The following is a 17,427-nucleotide window of genomic DNA, read 5'->3' as shown; positions in this document are numbered from 1 at the left end:
CTATTACAGCGTGTAAGTGGGATAAAACAAACAACATGTTTACTTGACCCACTTCCTGGGAAACTTATCAAGGAGCTTTTTGTATTATTAGGTCCATCAGTGCTAAATATTATAAACGTATCACTTTCCTCTGGCACTGTTCCCCTAGCATTCAAGAAAGCGGTTATTCATCCTCTGCTCAAAAGACCTAACCTTGATCCTGACCTCATGGTAAACTACCGACCGGTGTCCCACCTTCCCTTTATTTCGAAAATCCTCGAAAAAATTGTCGCACAGCAGCTAAATGAACACTTAGTGTCTAACAATCTCTGTGAACCTTTTCAATCCGGTTTCAGGGCAAATCACTCTACGGAGACAGCCCTCGCAAAAATGACTAATGATCTACTGCTAACGATGGATTCTGATGCGTCATCTATGTTGCTGCTTCTTGATCTTAGCGCTGCTTTCGATACCGTCGATCATAATATTTTATTAGAGCGTATCAAAACACGTATTGGTATGTCAGACTTAGCTTTGTCGTGGTTTAACTCTTATCTTACTGACAGGATGCAATGCGTCTCCCATAATAATGTGACCTCGGACTATGTTAAGGTAACGTGCGGAGTTCCTCAGGGTTCGGTTCTTGGCCCTGCACTCTTTAGTATTTACATGCTGCCGCTAGGCGACATCATACGCAAATACGGTGTTAGCTTTCATTGTTATGCTGATGACACCCAACTCTACATGCCCCTAAAGCTGACCAACACGCCGGATTGTAGTCAGCTGGAGGCGTGTCTTAATGAAATTAAACAATGGATGTCCGCTAACTTCTTGCAACTCAACACCAAGAAAACGGAAATGCTGATTATCGGTCCTGCTAAACACCGACATTTATTTAATAATACCACCGTAACATTTGACAACCAAACAATTACACAAGGCGAATCAGTAAAGAATCTGGGTATTATCTTCCACCCAACTCTCTCCTTTGAATCACACATTAAGAGTGTTACTAAAACGGCCTTCTTTCATCTCTGTAATATCGCTAAAATTCGTTCTATTTTATCCACTAGCGACGCTGAGATCATTATTCATGCGTTCGTTACGTCTCGTCTCGACTACTGTAACGTATTATTTTCGGGTCTCCCTATGTCTAGCATTAAAAGATTACAGTTGGTACAAAATGCGGCTGCTAGACTTTTGACAAGAACAAGAAAGTTTGATCATATTACGCCTATACTGGCTCACCTGCACTGGCTTCCTGTGCACTTAAGATGTGACTTTAAGGTTTTACTACTTACGTATAAAATACTACACGGTCTAGCTCCGTCCTATCTTGTCGATTGCATTGTACCATATGTCCCGGCAAGAAATCTGCGTTCAAAGAACTCCGGCTTATTAGTGATTCCCAGAGCCCAAAAAAAGTCTGCGGGCTACAGAGCGTTTTCTATTGGGGCTCCAGTACTATGGAATGCCCTCCCGGTAACAATTAGAGATGCTACCTCAGAAGAAGCATTTAAGTCCCATCTTAAAACTCATTTGTATACACTAGCCTTTAAATAGCCCCCCTGTTAGACCAGTTGATCTGCCGTTTCTTTTCTTTTCTCCTCTGCTCCCCTTTTCCTTGTGGAGGGGGGGGCACAGGTCCGGTGGCCATGGATGAAGTGCTGGCTGTCCAGAGTCGGGACCCGGGGTGGACCGCTCGCCTGTGCATCGGCTGGGAACATCTCTACACTGCTGACCCGTCTCCGCTCGGGATGGTGTCCTGCTGGCCCCACTATGGACTGGACTCTTACTATTATGTTGGATCCACTATGGACTGGACTCTCACAATATTATGTTAGACCCACTCGACATCCATTGCTTTCGGTCTCCCCTAGAGGGGGGGGGGGGGTTACCCACATATGCGGTCCTCTCCAAGGTTTCTCATAGTCATTCACATCGACGTCCCACTGGGGTGAGTTTTTCCTTGCCCGTATGTGGGCTTTGTACCGAGGATGTCGTTGTGGCTTGTGCAGCCCTTTGAGACACTTGTGATTTAGGGCTATATAAATAAAGATTGATTGATGATTGATTGATGATTGATGTGTTGAAGGTGTGCTGGAAAATGCGGAACGGAAATTACGGAGAAAAGTGGAATGTATTATTTAAATAGGTGCGTTGGAAAACACGGACCGGAGTTTTTTTTTAAACTGGATCTGGATCGGCATTTTCCCATGCCTTGCCGATACGCAATTTTTGGCAAATATCGGCAGCCGATCCGATCCAAATATCGGATCGGGACATCCCTAGTATATATAAAGCATGTGTATAATTGTCTATGTATTTGATTTTTACGTCTTTTTTTACGTACGCTGTACAAAACTAAATCTTTACATTGTACTGTTAAAAACTGGCAGCTCAGTCGCCACAATTTTACCGTAATATTTGCAGTTTTTTTGTTTAGTTTTTACAGCATATGAAATAAATAAATAAATAGAATTAAATTAAATGGAATGGAAAAATGTTACCATTATGTTTTTTAGGGAAAAAAAATAATGCTAGTTTTTTATACTTTAAAATCTACGGTTGTTGTGTTTTTATAGTGTATCATTACTCTATGTTGAATAATGGTACGAAAGTGGATTTTACTGTAAAAAATTTGACTGTAAAATGTTAGCATGAACAATTTGTTGGATTGAAATCATAAGTCAAGCAGATATTTAAATATGTATCTTATTGTTTTATTTTTGATACTAAGTAGGGATGTCCGATAATGGCTTTTTGCCGATATCCGATATTGACCAAACCCTTAAATACCGATACCGATATCAATCAATACCGATATCAACCGATACCGATAAATACAGTCGTGGAATTAACACATTATTATGCCTAATTTGGACAACCAGGTATGGTGAAGATAAGGTCCTTTAAAAAAAATAAAAAATAAATAAGGTAAATAAATTAAAAACATTTTCTTGAATAAAAAAAGAAAGTAAAACAATACAAAACCAGTTGCATAGAAACTAGTAATTAATGAAAATGAGTAAAATTAACTGTTAAAGATTAGTACTATTAGTGGAGCAGCAGCACGCACAATCATGTGTGCTTACGGACTGTATCCCTTGCAGACTGTATTGATATATATTGATATATAATGTAGGAACCACAATATTAATAACAGAAAGAAACAACCCTTTTGTGTGAATGAGTGTAAATGTGGGAGGGAGGTTTTTTGTACTAATTGTAAGTGTATCTTGTGTTTTTTATGTTGATTTAATAAAAAAAATTTAAAAAAAATTTAAAAATAAAATAAAACCGATACCGATAATAAAAAAACGATACTGATAATTCCCGATATTACATTTTAAAGCATTTATCGGCCGATAATATCTCTAATACTAAGAATATAGTTTTATTTGAACTTTCTCAGAGAATATACATTTTGAACTAATTGTATATATATGTGTTTTCATCTCTGTCTGTCTGTGTTGGCCCTGTGATGAGTTGGCGACTTGTCCAGGGTGTACGCTGCCTTCCGCCCGAATGCAGCTGAGATAGGCTCCAGCACCCCCCGCGACTCCAAAAGGGACAAGCGGTAGAAAATTAATGGATGGATGGATGGATCTTTATTTGAACAAAAACATTGTTTTGAAATGTATGATATAATATTTTGTTTTATTATTAGAGATGATGTAAATATATGAAATTGCACACAGTACATTTATTTTTGTAATACATTCATTAACACATTATTTCCACTCTTTTGTGGGGGGGGACACACAAATTGATGTGGTGGGCCAGATCTGGCCCCCGGGCCTTGAGTTTCACCCCTGTGGCCTAAAGTTTGCACAAATGTTGGCAAAATGACACCAAAATAGCTGCAAAAATGATTTCCGTTATATCTTAAACATTTGGTTTATGGTTGAATTTCCCAACATGCACCAAAATACGTGTGTTCCAGTAAAATACTCGATAAATCCCATGTATTGCATCGGGGTGATTAAAGTAATCTTATTTAATTTTCCGTATGATTTCATCAATTACACGCGGGTCACTTGCTGAGGTCAAACATCTCACTTTTTTTGCTGCAAAAAGCGCGCAAACACACACACACACAAACACACACACCCTACAAAGTACAGTATGTGCCTATACTGTACTGTAGTAGGAATGTGAAAAGTGGGTCATCTGAGCAGTCACGTTGCAGTTCAACGTGACTTGAGGATGTGGGCAGGGTGCCAGAAACAAAAAAGTTGATGCAAAGCCAACAGGAGAATGTGTGTCACATTGAGGGAGCTGGGAAATGACAACTTTCTTTTGACCTATTTTGCACCCACTTTTTTTTTATTTTGCATTCCACTCATTGCAGCAGAGGGAAGAGAGCAACACGTACTGGAGTAGTGCGCTACTAAACCATTTTCAACATGATATTAGGGTAAGAAGCTTTTTTTTTTAATACCCATTGAAAACTCTTATTCGCGTACAAGTGCGGCACTATTGTTTCCCAGTAGTCAGGTTGCGTTTAGGGGCATTACGGCATTTTCAGCGATGTTTACCGTCAAGCCATACAATATGGTTTGATGGCAACCACGTGACTGACGTCGCTAGTGGGACGACCCAAACCATTAGACCACGCCAGCACCTCTCAATACGCTCCTCAGGTTCATAACAAACAAGTGCAAAGGACGGGAACACGCTACGCGAGTTGTACCTTCCACAGTTCGACGCGACATTGTTTTGTCCGAAGCCGTCGCGAACACATCTCTTTCCTCTTGGCCGGTGCGCACTTTGCTTGCAAAAACAAAGTCGGGAATTTTGACAACTTACTGACGCTAATGGTAAGTTTTCCAGAATTAAGCTTCCTTTCCGACTCGTTAAGCATAAACGTACAAATGTTCGGTTTTTGGAATAACGGGATGCTATTTTACCGTTAAGAGCTTTGACAACTTGCGGTTGTTTTTGTGTCGCATCTCATTAACCTACATCCTCTTGCCAAATAAGTACGTCATCGACTTCCACTACCAAAACCGCACTTCTCGTCATGCTGGTTTTGTTTATAACAGTTTATAGAGGCTGATAAACACTTTTAAACATGGTTAAATGTTTAAAAAATACGTGCCGCGCAGTAATTACATCAGCACACCGCGCCCACTTCGGTTGTTACGTAAACAACTTTCTCTGCCGCAGCCCACTAATGCAAGAACCTCAATTTAATACCTATTTAACAAGTACTTGGACACAAACAATTTGTTTAAAAGTGTCAGTTTTCGTCCTTTTTGAAACTTTTTAGTGTAAAAACATTGTCTTTTTTATGTCTGGTTTTGATTAGATCAGTGGTTCTCAAACTTTAAATTTTTTTTATTTATTTTTTTACTAAGTACCACCTCAGAAAAAACTTGGCTCTCAAAGTTCCACCAGAATGACTAGCATTAAAATACAGTAGCGTAGTAGGCCTAAGTCAGGGGTCGGCAACCCAAAATGTTGAAGGAGCCATATTGGACCAAAAACACAAAAATAAATCTGTCTGGAGCCGCAAAAAAATAAAAGCCATATTACATATAGTGTGTCATGAGATATAAACTGAATTAAGAGGACTTAAAGGAAACTAAATTACCTCAAATATAGCTACAAATGAGGCATAATGATGCAATATGTATAGAGATGTCTGTAACACAGCAGTAAAACGGCTGATTAAACAAAACAGAAGTCCTCGTCATGGACCCACTAGCTGCGAAGGCTAGCGCTCCAATTTAGCCAAACAGACTCAATAATTAGAGATGTCTATAATAATTAGAGATGGCCTATAAATGCTTTAAAATGTAATATCGAAAATTATCGGTATCGGTTTTTTTTATCGTTTGTTTTTTTTATTTTGTTTTTATTAAATCAACATAAAAAACATAATATACACTTACAATTAGAGCCCCAACCCAAAAAACCTCCAAGGGTTTTTTCTTTCTGTTATTAATATTCTGGTTCCTACATTATATATCAATATATATCAATACAGTCTGCAAGGGATACAGTCCGTAAGCACACATGATTGTGCGTGCTGCTGGTCCACTAATAGTACTAACCTTTAACAGTTCATTTTACTCATTTTCATTAATTACTAGTTTCTATGTAACTGTTTTTATATTGTTTTACTTTCTTTTTTATTAAAGAAAATATTTTAAATTTATTTATTTTATTTTATTTTATTAATTTTTTTAAAAAGGACCTGATCTTCACCATACCTGGTTGTCCAAATTAGGCATAATAATGTGTTAATTCCACGACTGTATATATCGGTATCGGTAATTAAAGAGTTGGACAATATCGGAATATCGGATATCGGCAAAAAGCCATTATCGGACATCCCTTACTATGTACATATAGCTAGCCTAAATAGCATGTTAGCATCGATTAGCTTGCAGACATGCAGTGACCAAATATGTCTGATTAGCACTCCACACAAGTCAATAACATCAACAAAAGTCACCTTCATGCACAACCTTAAAAGTTTGGTGGACAAAATGAGGCAGAAAAAGAAGTGGCATAAAACACGTCCTAGAAAGTCGGAGAAAGTTATGCATGTAAACAAACTATGGTGAGTTCAAGGACCGCCAAAATTAGTAGGACAAAACGGCGCTCGTCATCAGTGAAGCATGTTTAATACAAACAGTGTGCTTTATAACAATTAGGGAGGTTTGTGTAATGTTTGTCCTCCTACAGAAACCGTATTAAACAAAAAATATATTTTCCCCCCCTCATCTTTTTCCATTTTTCATACATTTTTTAAAAAGCTCCAGAGAGCCACTAGGGCGGCGCTAAAGAGAGCCGCGGGTTGCCGACCCCTGGCCTAAGTAGTCATGAAAACAAGGCAGAGGTTTTATTTAACATGTTTGGCCACTGTAACGTATTGTAACACTGCGTTTGAATATAATAAACAACATACTTTAATCAAGGGATTCTTTAATCAAGAGATTCGTAGCACAGTTTGAGAATCACTGGATTAGATGAAGCAGCAGCGATGTTGGTGTGTGTGTTTTTTTATTGTTAATTATATCACACAGTCAGACAGACAGTCCTAATTAAATCACCACAGGAGTCATTAATAATCTGATGAGCCCCCCTCTGCCCTCCCTTGGTAACCCATCAATTAATCTGAGATGATTTAGATTAGATGCAAATTTAATTTAGGATTATGCGCAGTGTCAGCAAGCAATTAGTGAGCTCACAATGGCGGAGTCACCGTCTTTTGTCTACCAATGGACATCATTCGTTAGTGGTATTATATGAACACCACTTTATTAGGTAAACCTAGCAACATTTTGGAAATATTCTGCTGTAACAAAGATAGTAATAAAGAGTCTCAACCCTCAATAAATTATCAAATGCAGAATTGCATCATATTGAATCATATTATTTTTTTAAAAAACACAAAATGATATTCCTTTGTTGACAGTGTTTCGATTGTGCATGTGTACCTAATAAAGTGTCTGCTGAAGGGGTCATGACAAGGCGTATTCTAAGATGGTAAAATTATGGGATGTCCTGTTGTCTACTGCAACATGAAAGTCATAGCGTTAGGGGAAAAAAACTTTAGGTAGTGTGCCGTTTCGATTGTGCACGTGTACCTAATAAAGTGTCTGTCACCCACATAAAAAGGCGTCTTCTAAGATGGTACAATTATGGGATGTCGTGCTGTGTCACGCTACATGGGTCATAAAATTAGGAAGTTAGGGGAAAAAAGGCATTTTCTGTGTTTCGATTGTGCATGTATTAAAAAGTCTGCTCAAGCCCACATAAGAAGATGTCTTCCTAAATTGAAGAATTATGGGATGTCATGCTGTCAAATGCAACATGAAAACATAAAATGACCAAAAAAACAAAGTATTGTGTCATTTCTGGTATTTCGATTGTGCATGTGTACCTAATAAAGTGTCTGCTCATGCCCATATTAGAAGGTGTCTTCTAAGATTGTAGAATTATGGGATGTCGGGCTGTCTAATGCTACATGAGCGTCATAAAATTACCAAAAAAACAAAGTATTGTGTCATTTCTGGTATTTCGATTGTGCATGTGTACCTAATAAAGTGTCTGTTCAAGCCCACATAAGAAGGCGTCTTCTAAGATGGTACAATTATGGGATGTCGGGCTGTCTAATGCTACATGAGTGTCATAAAATTAGAAAATTAGAAAAAAAAACCGTTAAGTATTGTGTCGTTTCCAGTGTTACGATTGTGCACGTCTACCTAATAATTTGTCTGTTCGAGCCCACATAAGAAGGCGTCTTCTAAGATGGTACAATTATGGGATGTCGGGCTGTCTAATGCTACATGAGTGTCATAAAATTAGAAAATTTGAAAAAAAAAAGTTAAGTATTGTGTAGTTTCTGGTATTTCGATATGTGCATGTGTACCTAATAAAGTGTCTGCTCAAGCCCACATTAGAAGGTGGGTTCCAAGATTGTAGAATTATGGGATGTCGGGCTGTCTAATGCTACATGAGTGTCATAAAATTAGAAAATCATTAAAAAAAAAAACCTAAGTATTGTGGTTTCTGGTATTTCGATTGTGCATGTGTACCTAATAAAGTGTCTGCTCAAGCCCACATTAGAAGGTGTCTTCTAGATTGTAGAATTATGGGATGTCGGGCTGTCTAATGCTACATGAGTGTCATAAAATTAGAAAAAAAAGGTTAAGTATTGTGTAGTTTCTGGTATTTCGATATGTGCATGTGTACCTAATAATGTGTCTGCTCAAGCCCACAAAAGATGGGGTCTTTTAGGATAGTGGAATTATGGGATGCCCTGCTGTCAAATGCTGCATGAGTCATATAACTACAAACGCCAAGTATTGTGCCGTTTCCAGTATTTCGATTGTGCACGCTTACATAATAAAGTGTCTGCTCAAGCTCACAAGAAGGCGTCCTCTAAAATGGTCAAATTATGGGATGTCAAACGCTCAAAGTTAAGCCGGAGCGCGTGGTGCAAACTCAACAGCTGCGCGCTAATGACTTTTGTCACGTAGCAGCGGGGGAACGCAGGGTGCATTCCTCACAAGTGTACCATATGTTTTTTCTATCTGGCTGTGTAACCTCTGACCCCTGCTGCTCACCTTTGACCTGCAGGTGGAGAATCAGGTGTGTTGCGATGCTCGTTATGTGCTGTTGCCGTGGCAATAAACCGCAAGCAGGTCTAATAAAAAAGGATCACACCTCAACAGAGCTCTCACCTTTCCTTGCGTGCGTTCACCAGGGACATGGCGATGGACACGTCAACATCCACTGACTCAGAGACGGCGTGCCGAGGGGGCGTCGAGGCCCCGTCGTTAAAGGTGGGCTCGGTGCGGAGGAACCTCTTCGGCCCCGTGGACCACCAGCAGCTGCGCCAGGACTTCCAGCGTCTCCTCCACTTGGGCGTGGACGCGGCCAACAAGCGGTGGAGCTACGACTTCCGCAGCGACGCTCCGCTGCCGGGCTCCGACGTGCAGTGGGAGGAGCTTAAGTGCCAGGATGTGCCGAGATTTTACCACAGCTGCACGGTGAGGCCGGCGGCGAGGAAGACGAAGAGGCGGTTCTCGGCGTCGCCGGGCGACAGCTCCGACGATTCCAGCAGCTCTTCCGGATCCGGGGACGAGTACCTGGAGGTGACCACAAGGCGGCGCTGCAGGCTGCAGAAACGCAAACAGTTGACCATCATGGGTAAATAAATCTGTCATTTGTCAGAAAAATAACAGAGTAACGAAAAACTTACTTTTTCTTTCTTGTGTGCAGATTTCTTCAAGGTGAAGAAGAGGAAGCTTCTACATAACAAAGCCATGACTCGGCAGTAGGAGCACCTCAGATATGTTTCATATCCATGTACATACTGTATGTAGCATCTGGCAACACTACTTTATTAGCACAACAAAGCTACCAGGTTTTTTTTTTTAGTCCAACCACACGGTTCTAAATGATATATATGTATGTATATATGTACATTCTACATACTGTTTTCTTCCGTTTTTTTTATACTGTGAAATTGTATTATGTGCACTCTGACAGTCCAGCGCCGTGGATAGTATTTGTCAAGGTGGTGACCTCACTCGTCACATATTTGTTATGCTGAAAGTCCGAACTATTCTTGGCCTCTGACGGCGCTATGAGGCAAGGGTCAAAACCTCGCCCGGGGTTCAAATTTGGCGCTAGCGATTACCTCCAGGTTAAAAGGTCAACGGTGGAGGGTCAGCGATGGCCGCACGTCAGCCGCTATTGTGCGGATAACCAGGATTCTTATCTATTTATGTATTCACAATGCTAGCCCGTCCTTAAAAATAAGATACTATATCTATATATATATACACATTTACATATACACATGTCATACTTGCCAACCTTGAGACCTCCGATTTCGGGAGGTGGGGTGGGGGCGTGGTTAAGAGGGGAGGAGTATATTGACAGCTAGAATTCACCAAGTCTAGCATTCCATACACACACATATATACATATACATATATATATATATATATATATATATATATATATATTAGAGATGCGCGGATAGGCAATTATTTCATCCGCAACCGCATCAGAAAGTCGTCAACCATCCGCCATCCACCCGATGTAACATTTGATCAGAACCGCACCCGCCCGCACCCGCCCGTTGTTATATATCTAATATAGACGATGCAAGGCATTAGTGAGGTTATAAAGCTTTTGCCTGTTAAAGAAAGGAGACTGATCCAATGCAGCACAGACATTCGCGTGCCACGCTGTCACGACCCAGACGCACACCAGTGCGCAATCATATGGGAGCCGCGCTGAGCGCACCTCCAAGCGCGTCTCGCTGCCGGCGACGGCCAGGTATGGGCCCGACGCTCCAGCGCCATCCATTTTCAGGGCTAGTTGATTCGGCAGGTGGGTTGTTACACACTCCTTAGCGGGTTCCGACTTCCATGGCCACCGTCCTGCTGTCTATATCAACCAGGGTGAGCCCCACCCCTTTCGTGAGCGCACTGCGCGCGGAGTGACCCCTGTTACGCGCTCCCGGCAACAGGGGTGGCAAGCAGGTAAGCTGCGCGGGCGGAGCGCGCGGAGTGACCTCTGTTACGAGCCCCCGGCCACGGGGGTGGCGGGCAGGTAAGCTGCTTACCTGCTGCGCGTGACGCCGGCTGCGGCGAAGGCGGACGAGGCGGTGCGGTGGGCGCGGTGGTGACCCTGGACGTGCGTCGGGCCCTTCTCGCGGATCGCCTCAGCTACGGCTCCCGGTGGGGCCCTCTCGGGGGAAGGGGCCTCGGTCCCGGACCCCGGCGAGGCGTCCCTTCTCCGCTCCGTAAAAGTGTCTATTTAAAATCTAATTTTTTTTTTATTTCAACCGCCTGACCCGACCCGACCCGACGATAAAATCTAATTTTTTTAAATTTCATCCGCCCGATCCGCAAATAATCCGCGGACTCCGCGGTTGTGCCCGCAAACCGCGCATCTCTAATATATATATATATATATATATATATATATATATATATCCTGAAAATATGCAAACAAAACTGTGTTTAGATAATTGATACTTCAAACTTGCATAAATAAATCTTAATATAACATAACTTGGCTTCTGAGAGCTTCAAAATGTAATGAATAAAATGCTAAAGTTGTTGGTAAACAAGCAATTATTTTAATAATTAGATATGGTCATTTTAAATGAATTATTATGATCATTTAAAATTAATTATTTCAAACATGTTTATTTAAATGTATAATTCTATGGCTGGATGTATTAAGGAGTCAGAAAAAATACAAATAAAAATACAATTAATTTTGATGTTTTTAGCAAAATATAGTAAAAATGTATTTAGTTTTTTTTTTTTAAATTAAAAAATATATTTATTTGTAGGTAAGATAAACATAATAATACAAGTTATCTCTAGTCTGGATGATTTAGTTCTTGTCACCCTGTTGTAACTCCCGTCCCGAGGCCACGCTCCCTCCAGCTCCGGCTAAAAACCGGGAAATTTTCGGGAGAATATTTGTCCCGGGAGGTTTTCGGGAGAGGCGCTGAATTTCGGGAGTCTCCCGGAAAATCCGGGAGGGTTGGCAAGTATGACATATGTATGTATGTGTGTAATATATATATATATATATATATATATATATATATATATATATATATATATATATACACAATTAGTTAAACCTTTTTTCTTTTTTTTAACAGTTTCTGGTTGCATGGAGATGGCCTAAAAATGTCTTTAAAAAAATTAATTCTTGTTAAAAAAAACAAAATTAAGAAATGTTTGTATTTAGAAATAATTTTAAATCGAAAATATATTGAAAAAATATAAATACATTTAGAATCGGGATGAATAGGAATCACGATTCAGATGTGAATGGGTTTTTTTGTGCAACCTCCAAAAATTGCATGGCCAAATGTTAAATATTGCGGCTTCACCACATGGCATAGAAAAACTTTTTTTTTTCTTCCCCCAACGATAACATTTTCGCCCTAAATTAGGCATTTTCAAGCATAACATTTTTAATTATATCAATACTACGGTAGTTTTTAATCAGAGGACGTCATTTAGTATCGTGGCCACTGATTGGCTCAGCCTCAGCCAGCATAACCATATTGGATCAAAAGAGAGTAAAAGGTGACTATAGACTAAAGGGTGTTATGTCATGTCTAGAGGGTAGTTAACAGGTTATTTATAAAAATATTTGATTTATAATTAATGATTTCGCGGGATGTTTTTTTATCGAAGTTGATTAACAGCAATACACGAGGGATTAGTCTGTGGTTTGTACCTCATATGAGTTCAATATATTATAATAAATTAAAAAAAACGTGTTTCCAACATGTTAATCTAAAAACTAACACTAGAAGAAACCCCGCCCCCAGTTTGAGAGCCATTATGGCCTTATGAACCCTCCACCGTTGCCACTAGGAAATATCTTTTGAACCTCACAACACAACTACACTCATCAATCACATCATTTTTTTATTGTATTTTGGCAGCACAGCAGAAAAATATTTTCTTCTTTTTAAAAAAATTACTTTTAGCTTTATGCTTATAATAATGTAGCATTTTTCTGTCCTTACGTAACACAGAGCCCCCACAGGTCATAGGAAGGGAATGTTGCCGCTAAAGTGTTGCAGGCCCGTCATCGCCCAACAAATAAGGCATTTGAACCAAAGAGGAAACTCTTCTCACCATATGTGCAAAAGTACCGGGTGTGTTCCCAATACTTTTGTCCATGTGGTGTGTGGTCAGTTATGGGATCTACAGGGCAAAAAAAAGAACCTATTTTTATTTTAAAATGTATGTTTTCTTTAAGTTTGGTGTGACTTTTTAGCTCCAAATTACAGGTGTCAAATGTTTTATGGGTTAAAAATCCATAATCTGGATTAATCCATTGCTTCTACCTCATCAAATACACAAAATATCATTAAAAAAAAATCTATAAAAATTGTTGTAGCTCAGGTTGTTTGCATTTAAAGTGTAAAGAGAGACTGGGAGAGTAATGCAATGGGTTCAGGTAAAAGAGTCAGCGAGGGGCCCCGCTTATCTTTGAGGGGCCCCTCGCTGCTTTTGTTTCCAGAAGCGGGGGAAGGGATGCAATTTTGTCTCGAATATTAAACATAGAGAGAAAACACCTCAAACAATATGCAGTTTTGGATTGTTTTGCCCCCCAGTCTCTCTTTGGCCCGGCAAGAATCTCATTTTCATCACGGTTCTATTAGGGTATATTTCAGCAAACATGTAATATTTGTATGTGTGTGTGTGTGTGTGACAAAACATTTCTGTTAAAAACAACAAAAAAGTATATAATAACTTATTTGGATCGAGTGAGGGAAGAGTGGATGGTGAGATCGACAGGCGGATCGGTGCGGCGTCTTCAGTAATGCGGACGCTGTATCGATCTGTTGTGGTGAAGAAGGAGCTGAGCCGGAAGGCAAAGCTCTCAATTTACCGGTCGATCTACGTTCCCATCCTCACCTATGGTCATGAGCTTTGGGTTATGACCGAAAGGACAAGATCACGGGTACAAGCGGCCGAAATGAGTTTCCTCCGCCGGGTGGCGGGGCTCTCCCTTAGAGATAGGGTGAGAAGCTCTGTCATCCGGGGGGAGCTCAAAGTAAAGCCGCTGCTCCTCCACATGGAGAGGAGCCAGATGAGGTGGTTCGGGCATCTGGTCAGGATGCCACCCGAGCGCCTCCCTAAGGAGGTGTTTAGGGCACGTCCGACCGGTAGGAGGCCACGAGGAAGACCCAGGACACGCTGGGAAGACTATGTCTCCCGGCTGGCCTGGGAACGCCTCGGGATCCCCCGGGAGGAGCTGGACGAAGTGGCTGGGGAGAGGGAAGTCTGGGCTTCCCTGCTTAGGCTGCTGCCCCCGCGACCCGACCTCGGATAAGCGGAAGAAGATGGATGGATGGATGGATGGATTTGTTTGTTGGGATGTAATTCTAAGATCCCTTTACTATTAGTCATAGCCTGAGAATTCTATCTTTGCACTACTTCAACGTTGTTGACAAGAGGACTATTTTTGTATGGTAATCTTTAAAAAACTAAAACTATACATCTGAGATGTAGATCAAGTCATTTTCATGCCAGCTTTGCTTTTCTAGTGCATCTGTCGCAACTGCATAAGTCTCTTTTTTTTTGTATTATGCATGAATGTATGATATGGATCTTGTATACAGTTTGTAATAACTCTATGGTTATTTAATATCCTTGCAAAACAGAATCATATGTGTATAGGACATGATAAAGAGATTTTCATTGCTGGGCTGTTTGCCGTGATTTCATTAAGTGTGTTGAAAATAATAAAATATTATTGATTGATAATGATATAAATGTATTTCTTACAAGCAAGCAGCTAAAGCACCACCTAGTGGCTGGACATACAACATTGCACATTCAGTTGTGTGGGGGAAAAAAACGTTACGACCCACCTCATTAAAGCGTACAAACATTTTAAAATATTTATACATTCACTTTCCTGGTACAAATAAAAGGGAATTAAGGAATTTAAATATAATAATAAACTAACCCTTACAGGTAAAATAGTACACTTTTACCCCTTAGGTCCCAAAATGGTCCACCTCATAAAAGTGTACTAATATGTAATGATTTAAAACTATTATATATATTTACTTTCCTTACACAAATACGGGGAATGAAGGAATAATTAAAAAAAAAAAACCCTGACCTAATGAGGTGGACCATTTTGGGACCTAATGGGTAAAAGTTACTTTTACCCATTAGGTCCCAAAATGGTCCACCTCATAAAAATGTAATGATATAAAACTATTACATATATTTACTTTCCTGGCACTAATAAAGGGAATGTAAGAATTAAAAAATAATAATCTAACCCTTTCGGGTAAAAAGTTACACTTTTACCCCTTTGGTCTTAAAATGGTCCACCTCATAAAAGTGTACAAAAAATGCAATGTTTTAAAACTATTATATATATATATTTACATTCCTGGCAATAATACAGAGAATGATGGAATTTAAAGAATAACAATCTAACCCTTATGGGAAAAAAAGTTACACCCCTTAGGTCCCAAAATGGTCAACCTCAGAAAAGTGTACTAAAATGTAATGTTTTAAAACTATTATATTAATGTTACTTTCTTGGCCCTAATAAAGGGAATGATGGAATTAAAAAAATACTAATCCAAACCCTTGCGGTTAAAAAGTTACGCTTTAACGCCTTAGGTCCTAAAAGGGTCCACCTCATAAAAGAATACTAAAAATGTAATTTTTGAATATATATTATTTTAATTTTCCCCGCATTCATAGAGGATTTTTGGAATTTTCAAAAATTACAAACCAACCGTTATGTTCCCTAAAAAGTTACTCTGTTGTCCCCGAGGGTACAAAATGGGCCACCCCATGAAAAAGCAATAAAAATGTAATTTAATTTTTACTTTTTTAAAGATTAGTCCTTTACACATTAATAGAGGGGCTAATGGAATGTAAATTATAATTAGCTCATCTTTGAGGAATCTAAAAAGTTACACATTTGACTCGCTACACGATGACTGCTCACTGCTCCTCAAGAGAGTATGGGTTAAATGCAGAGACTACATTTTGCTGTACATACATTGTACATGCGACAGACAATAAAGCTCTTTTTCTTCTTCTTCAATGTGTTATGACGGTGTTTCTTAACCAAAGGGCCTTCTCAGCTTTTTGTTGCCTGGGCCCGAATTATTATTTCAAATAAGCAGAATTTAGGGTAATGTAGAATGTGTGATGACCAAAAGGTGCCCCAGGGGGTGAACATGGCTGCAGGCATTCATTTAGCAAAATTGAACCACAATTTATTAAAAACAAAATGCTACATTAACATGTGCGAATGTACATATAAATACAAATAAAATATGCCTTAAAAAGTACAGATTGTTACACATTCCTTGACTTTTACATTCTACTTAAGTATCATTTCAACCCCCCCACGACCACTAAGATAACCGCGCTCTTAAAGGCAGCTGGCCGACTGACAGTAAACATGTGATTTAAGACTCAAAGACAAAAACATTATGTTGTCCTATGAGAAAGTTGGAATGATGGGTAGAGTCCAAGCAGTAATAAAAGCATTCTAATGAATGACTGATTAGAAAACACTAAATCTTAATCTGTTATCTACAATATTTACAGTACAACCCATCCCATTCATGTGCAACCCGGAATTAGGTTACACGACAGTGCCTTTGTAGCTTTTTACAGCCATTTTAAAATATGTACATACTAAGACTGGATCCTTTTGTCACAGCTGACTGCAGCCTTTAAACACAAGTTTAAACAAAAACTCTTCCCCACATAGCTATTGTTTCTGAAAAGTAGTGTTGTAGCGATGCCACGGAGGACACAAAACAAGTTAATTGTCTCACAGCTGGTGGTGCAGTGCCTGTCGCTCTCTCCACATGGCGCGCACGTCTTTCAGGACCAAGGGTGCGATGAAGACAACGCTGCCCCCTGTCTGTAATGTCAAAACCATGCAAGAATTATCCGTAAAGTTTCAGGTCAATTATTACGCAACATTTACTCTTTCTATGTTATGTAATGACAGTAGTATTTCCCTAAAGCCTGTTTATGAGGACTATCATCTCTGACCCGCCTCTAGATAGACAAAAAATAAAAGGCTGTACTACACACCCTAAAATAAAGCTCAACCAATTGTCAGTGTGATAATTTTGTTTTTCCTTTGCATATAGGCTAACATAGCATGATGTTGCTGTTCAAATGTGAGCGTAAAGTTACGGTAGTGTAGTAGCTTACATAGCTATCAGTGCAAATTTTGAGAGCAGTTTTTAATGTAGTTTTAGTCATAGTCTTGACGAAAATGGATTTTAGTTAAATTTTAGTCATCTAAATTAATTTAGTTTTAGCCAAGGAAATGACACAATATTTTGTTCAGCTAAAACGACAGTATAGATCAGGGGTGCTCATTACGTCGATCGCGATCTACCGGTCGATCTCGGAGGGTGTG

At 39.6% G+C, this 17,427-nt stretch overlaps 2 protein-coding genes across 6 annotated transcripts in view; one reads left to right on the top strand and one right to left on the bottom strand.

The window, feature by feature from the left end:
* The first annotated feature begins 4,222 nt into the window (after positions 1-4,222).
* cdkn1d (cyclin-dependent kinase inhibitor 1D) lies at positions 4,223-10,573 on the top strand. Of its 2 annotated transcripts, none has more exons than XM_072913306.1 (3): positions 4,223-4,399; positions 9,206-9,651; positions 9,724-10,573. In XM_072913306.1, the coding sequence occupies exons 1-3, from the start codon at positions 4,389-4,391 to the stop codon at positions 9,780-9,782; spliced, it is 516 nt and encodes a 171-aa protein (XP_072769407.1). In that variant the 5' UTR covers positions 4,223-4,388; the 3' UTR covers positions 9,783-10,573. The 2 variants fall into 2 exon arrangements, with proteins under 2 accessions (XP_072769407.1, XP_061815809.2); XM_061959825.2 differs by lacking the exon at positions 4,223-4,399 and adding an exon at positions 4,459-4,802.
* A 5,663-nt stretch (positions 10,574-16,236) lies between these two features.
* slc37a3 (solute carrier family 37 member 3) overlaps positions 16,237-17,427 on the bottom strand; it is a 42,037-nt gene continuing 40,846 nt past the window's right edge. For all 4 annotated transcript variants that reach the window (XM_061959822.2, XM_072913305.1, XM_061959821.2 and 1 more), the window contains exon 14: positions 16,237-16,917. In XM_061959822.2, coding sequence (XP_061815806.1) covers positions 16,825-16,917 — 93 coding nt within the window. In that variant the 3' untranslated portion in view covers positions 16,237-16,824. The remainder of the gene's footprint in view (positions 16,918-17,427) is intronic.

The sequence above is a fragment of the Nerophis lumbriciformis genome, linkage group LG05 (assembly GCF_033978685.3).
Source record: "Nerophis lumbriciformis linkage group LG05, RoL_Nlum_v2.1, whole genome shotgun sequence".
Taxonomy (NCBI): Eukaryota; Metazoa; Chordata; class Actinopteri; order Syngnathiformes; family Syngnathidae; genus Nerophis; species Nerophis lumbriciformis.
The sequence above is the reverse complement of the archived record's forward strand: the minus strand, read 5'-3'. Positions and strand labels throughout refer to the sequence as shown.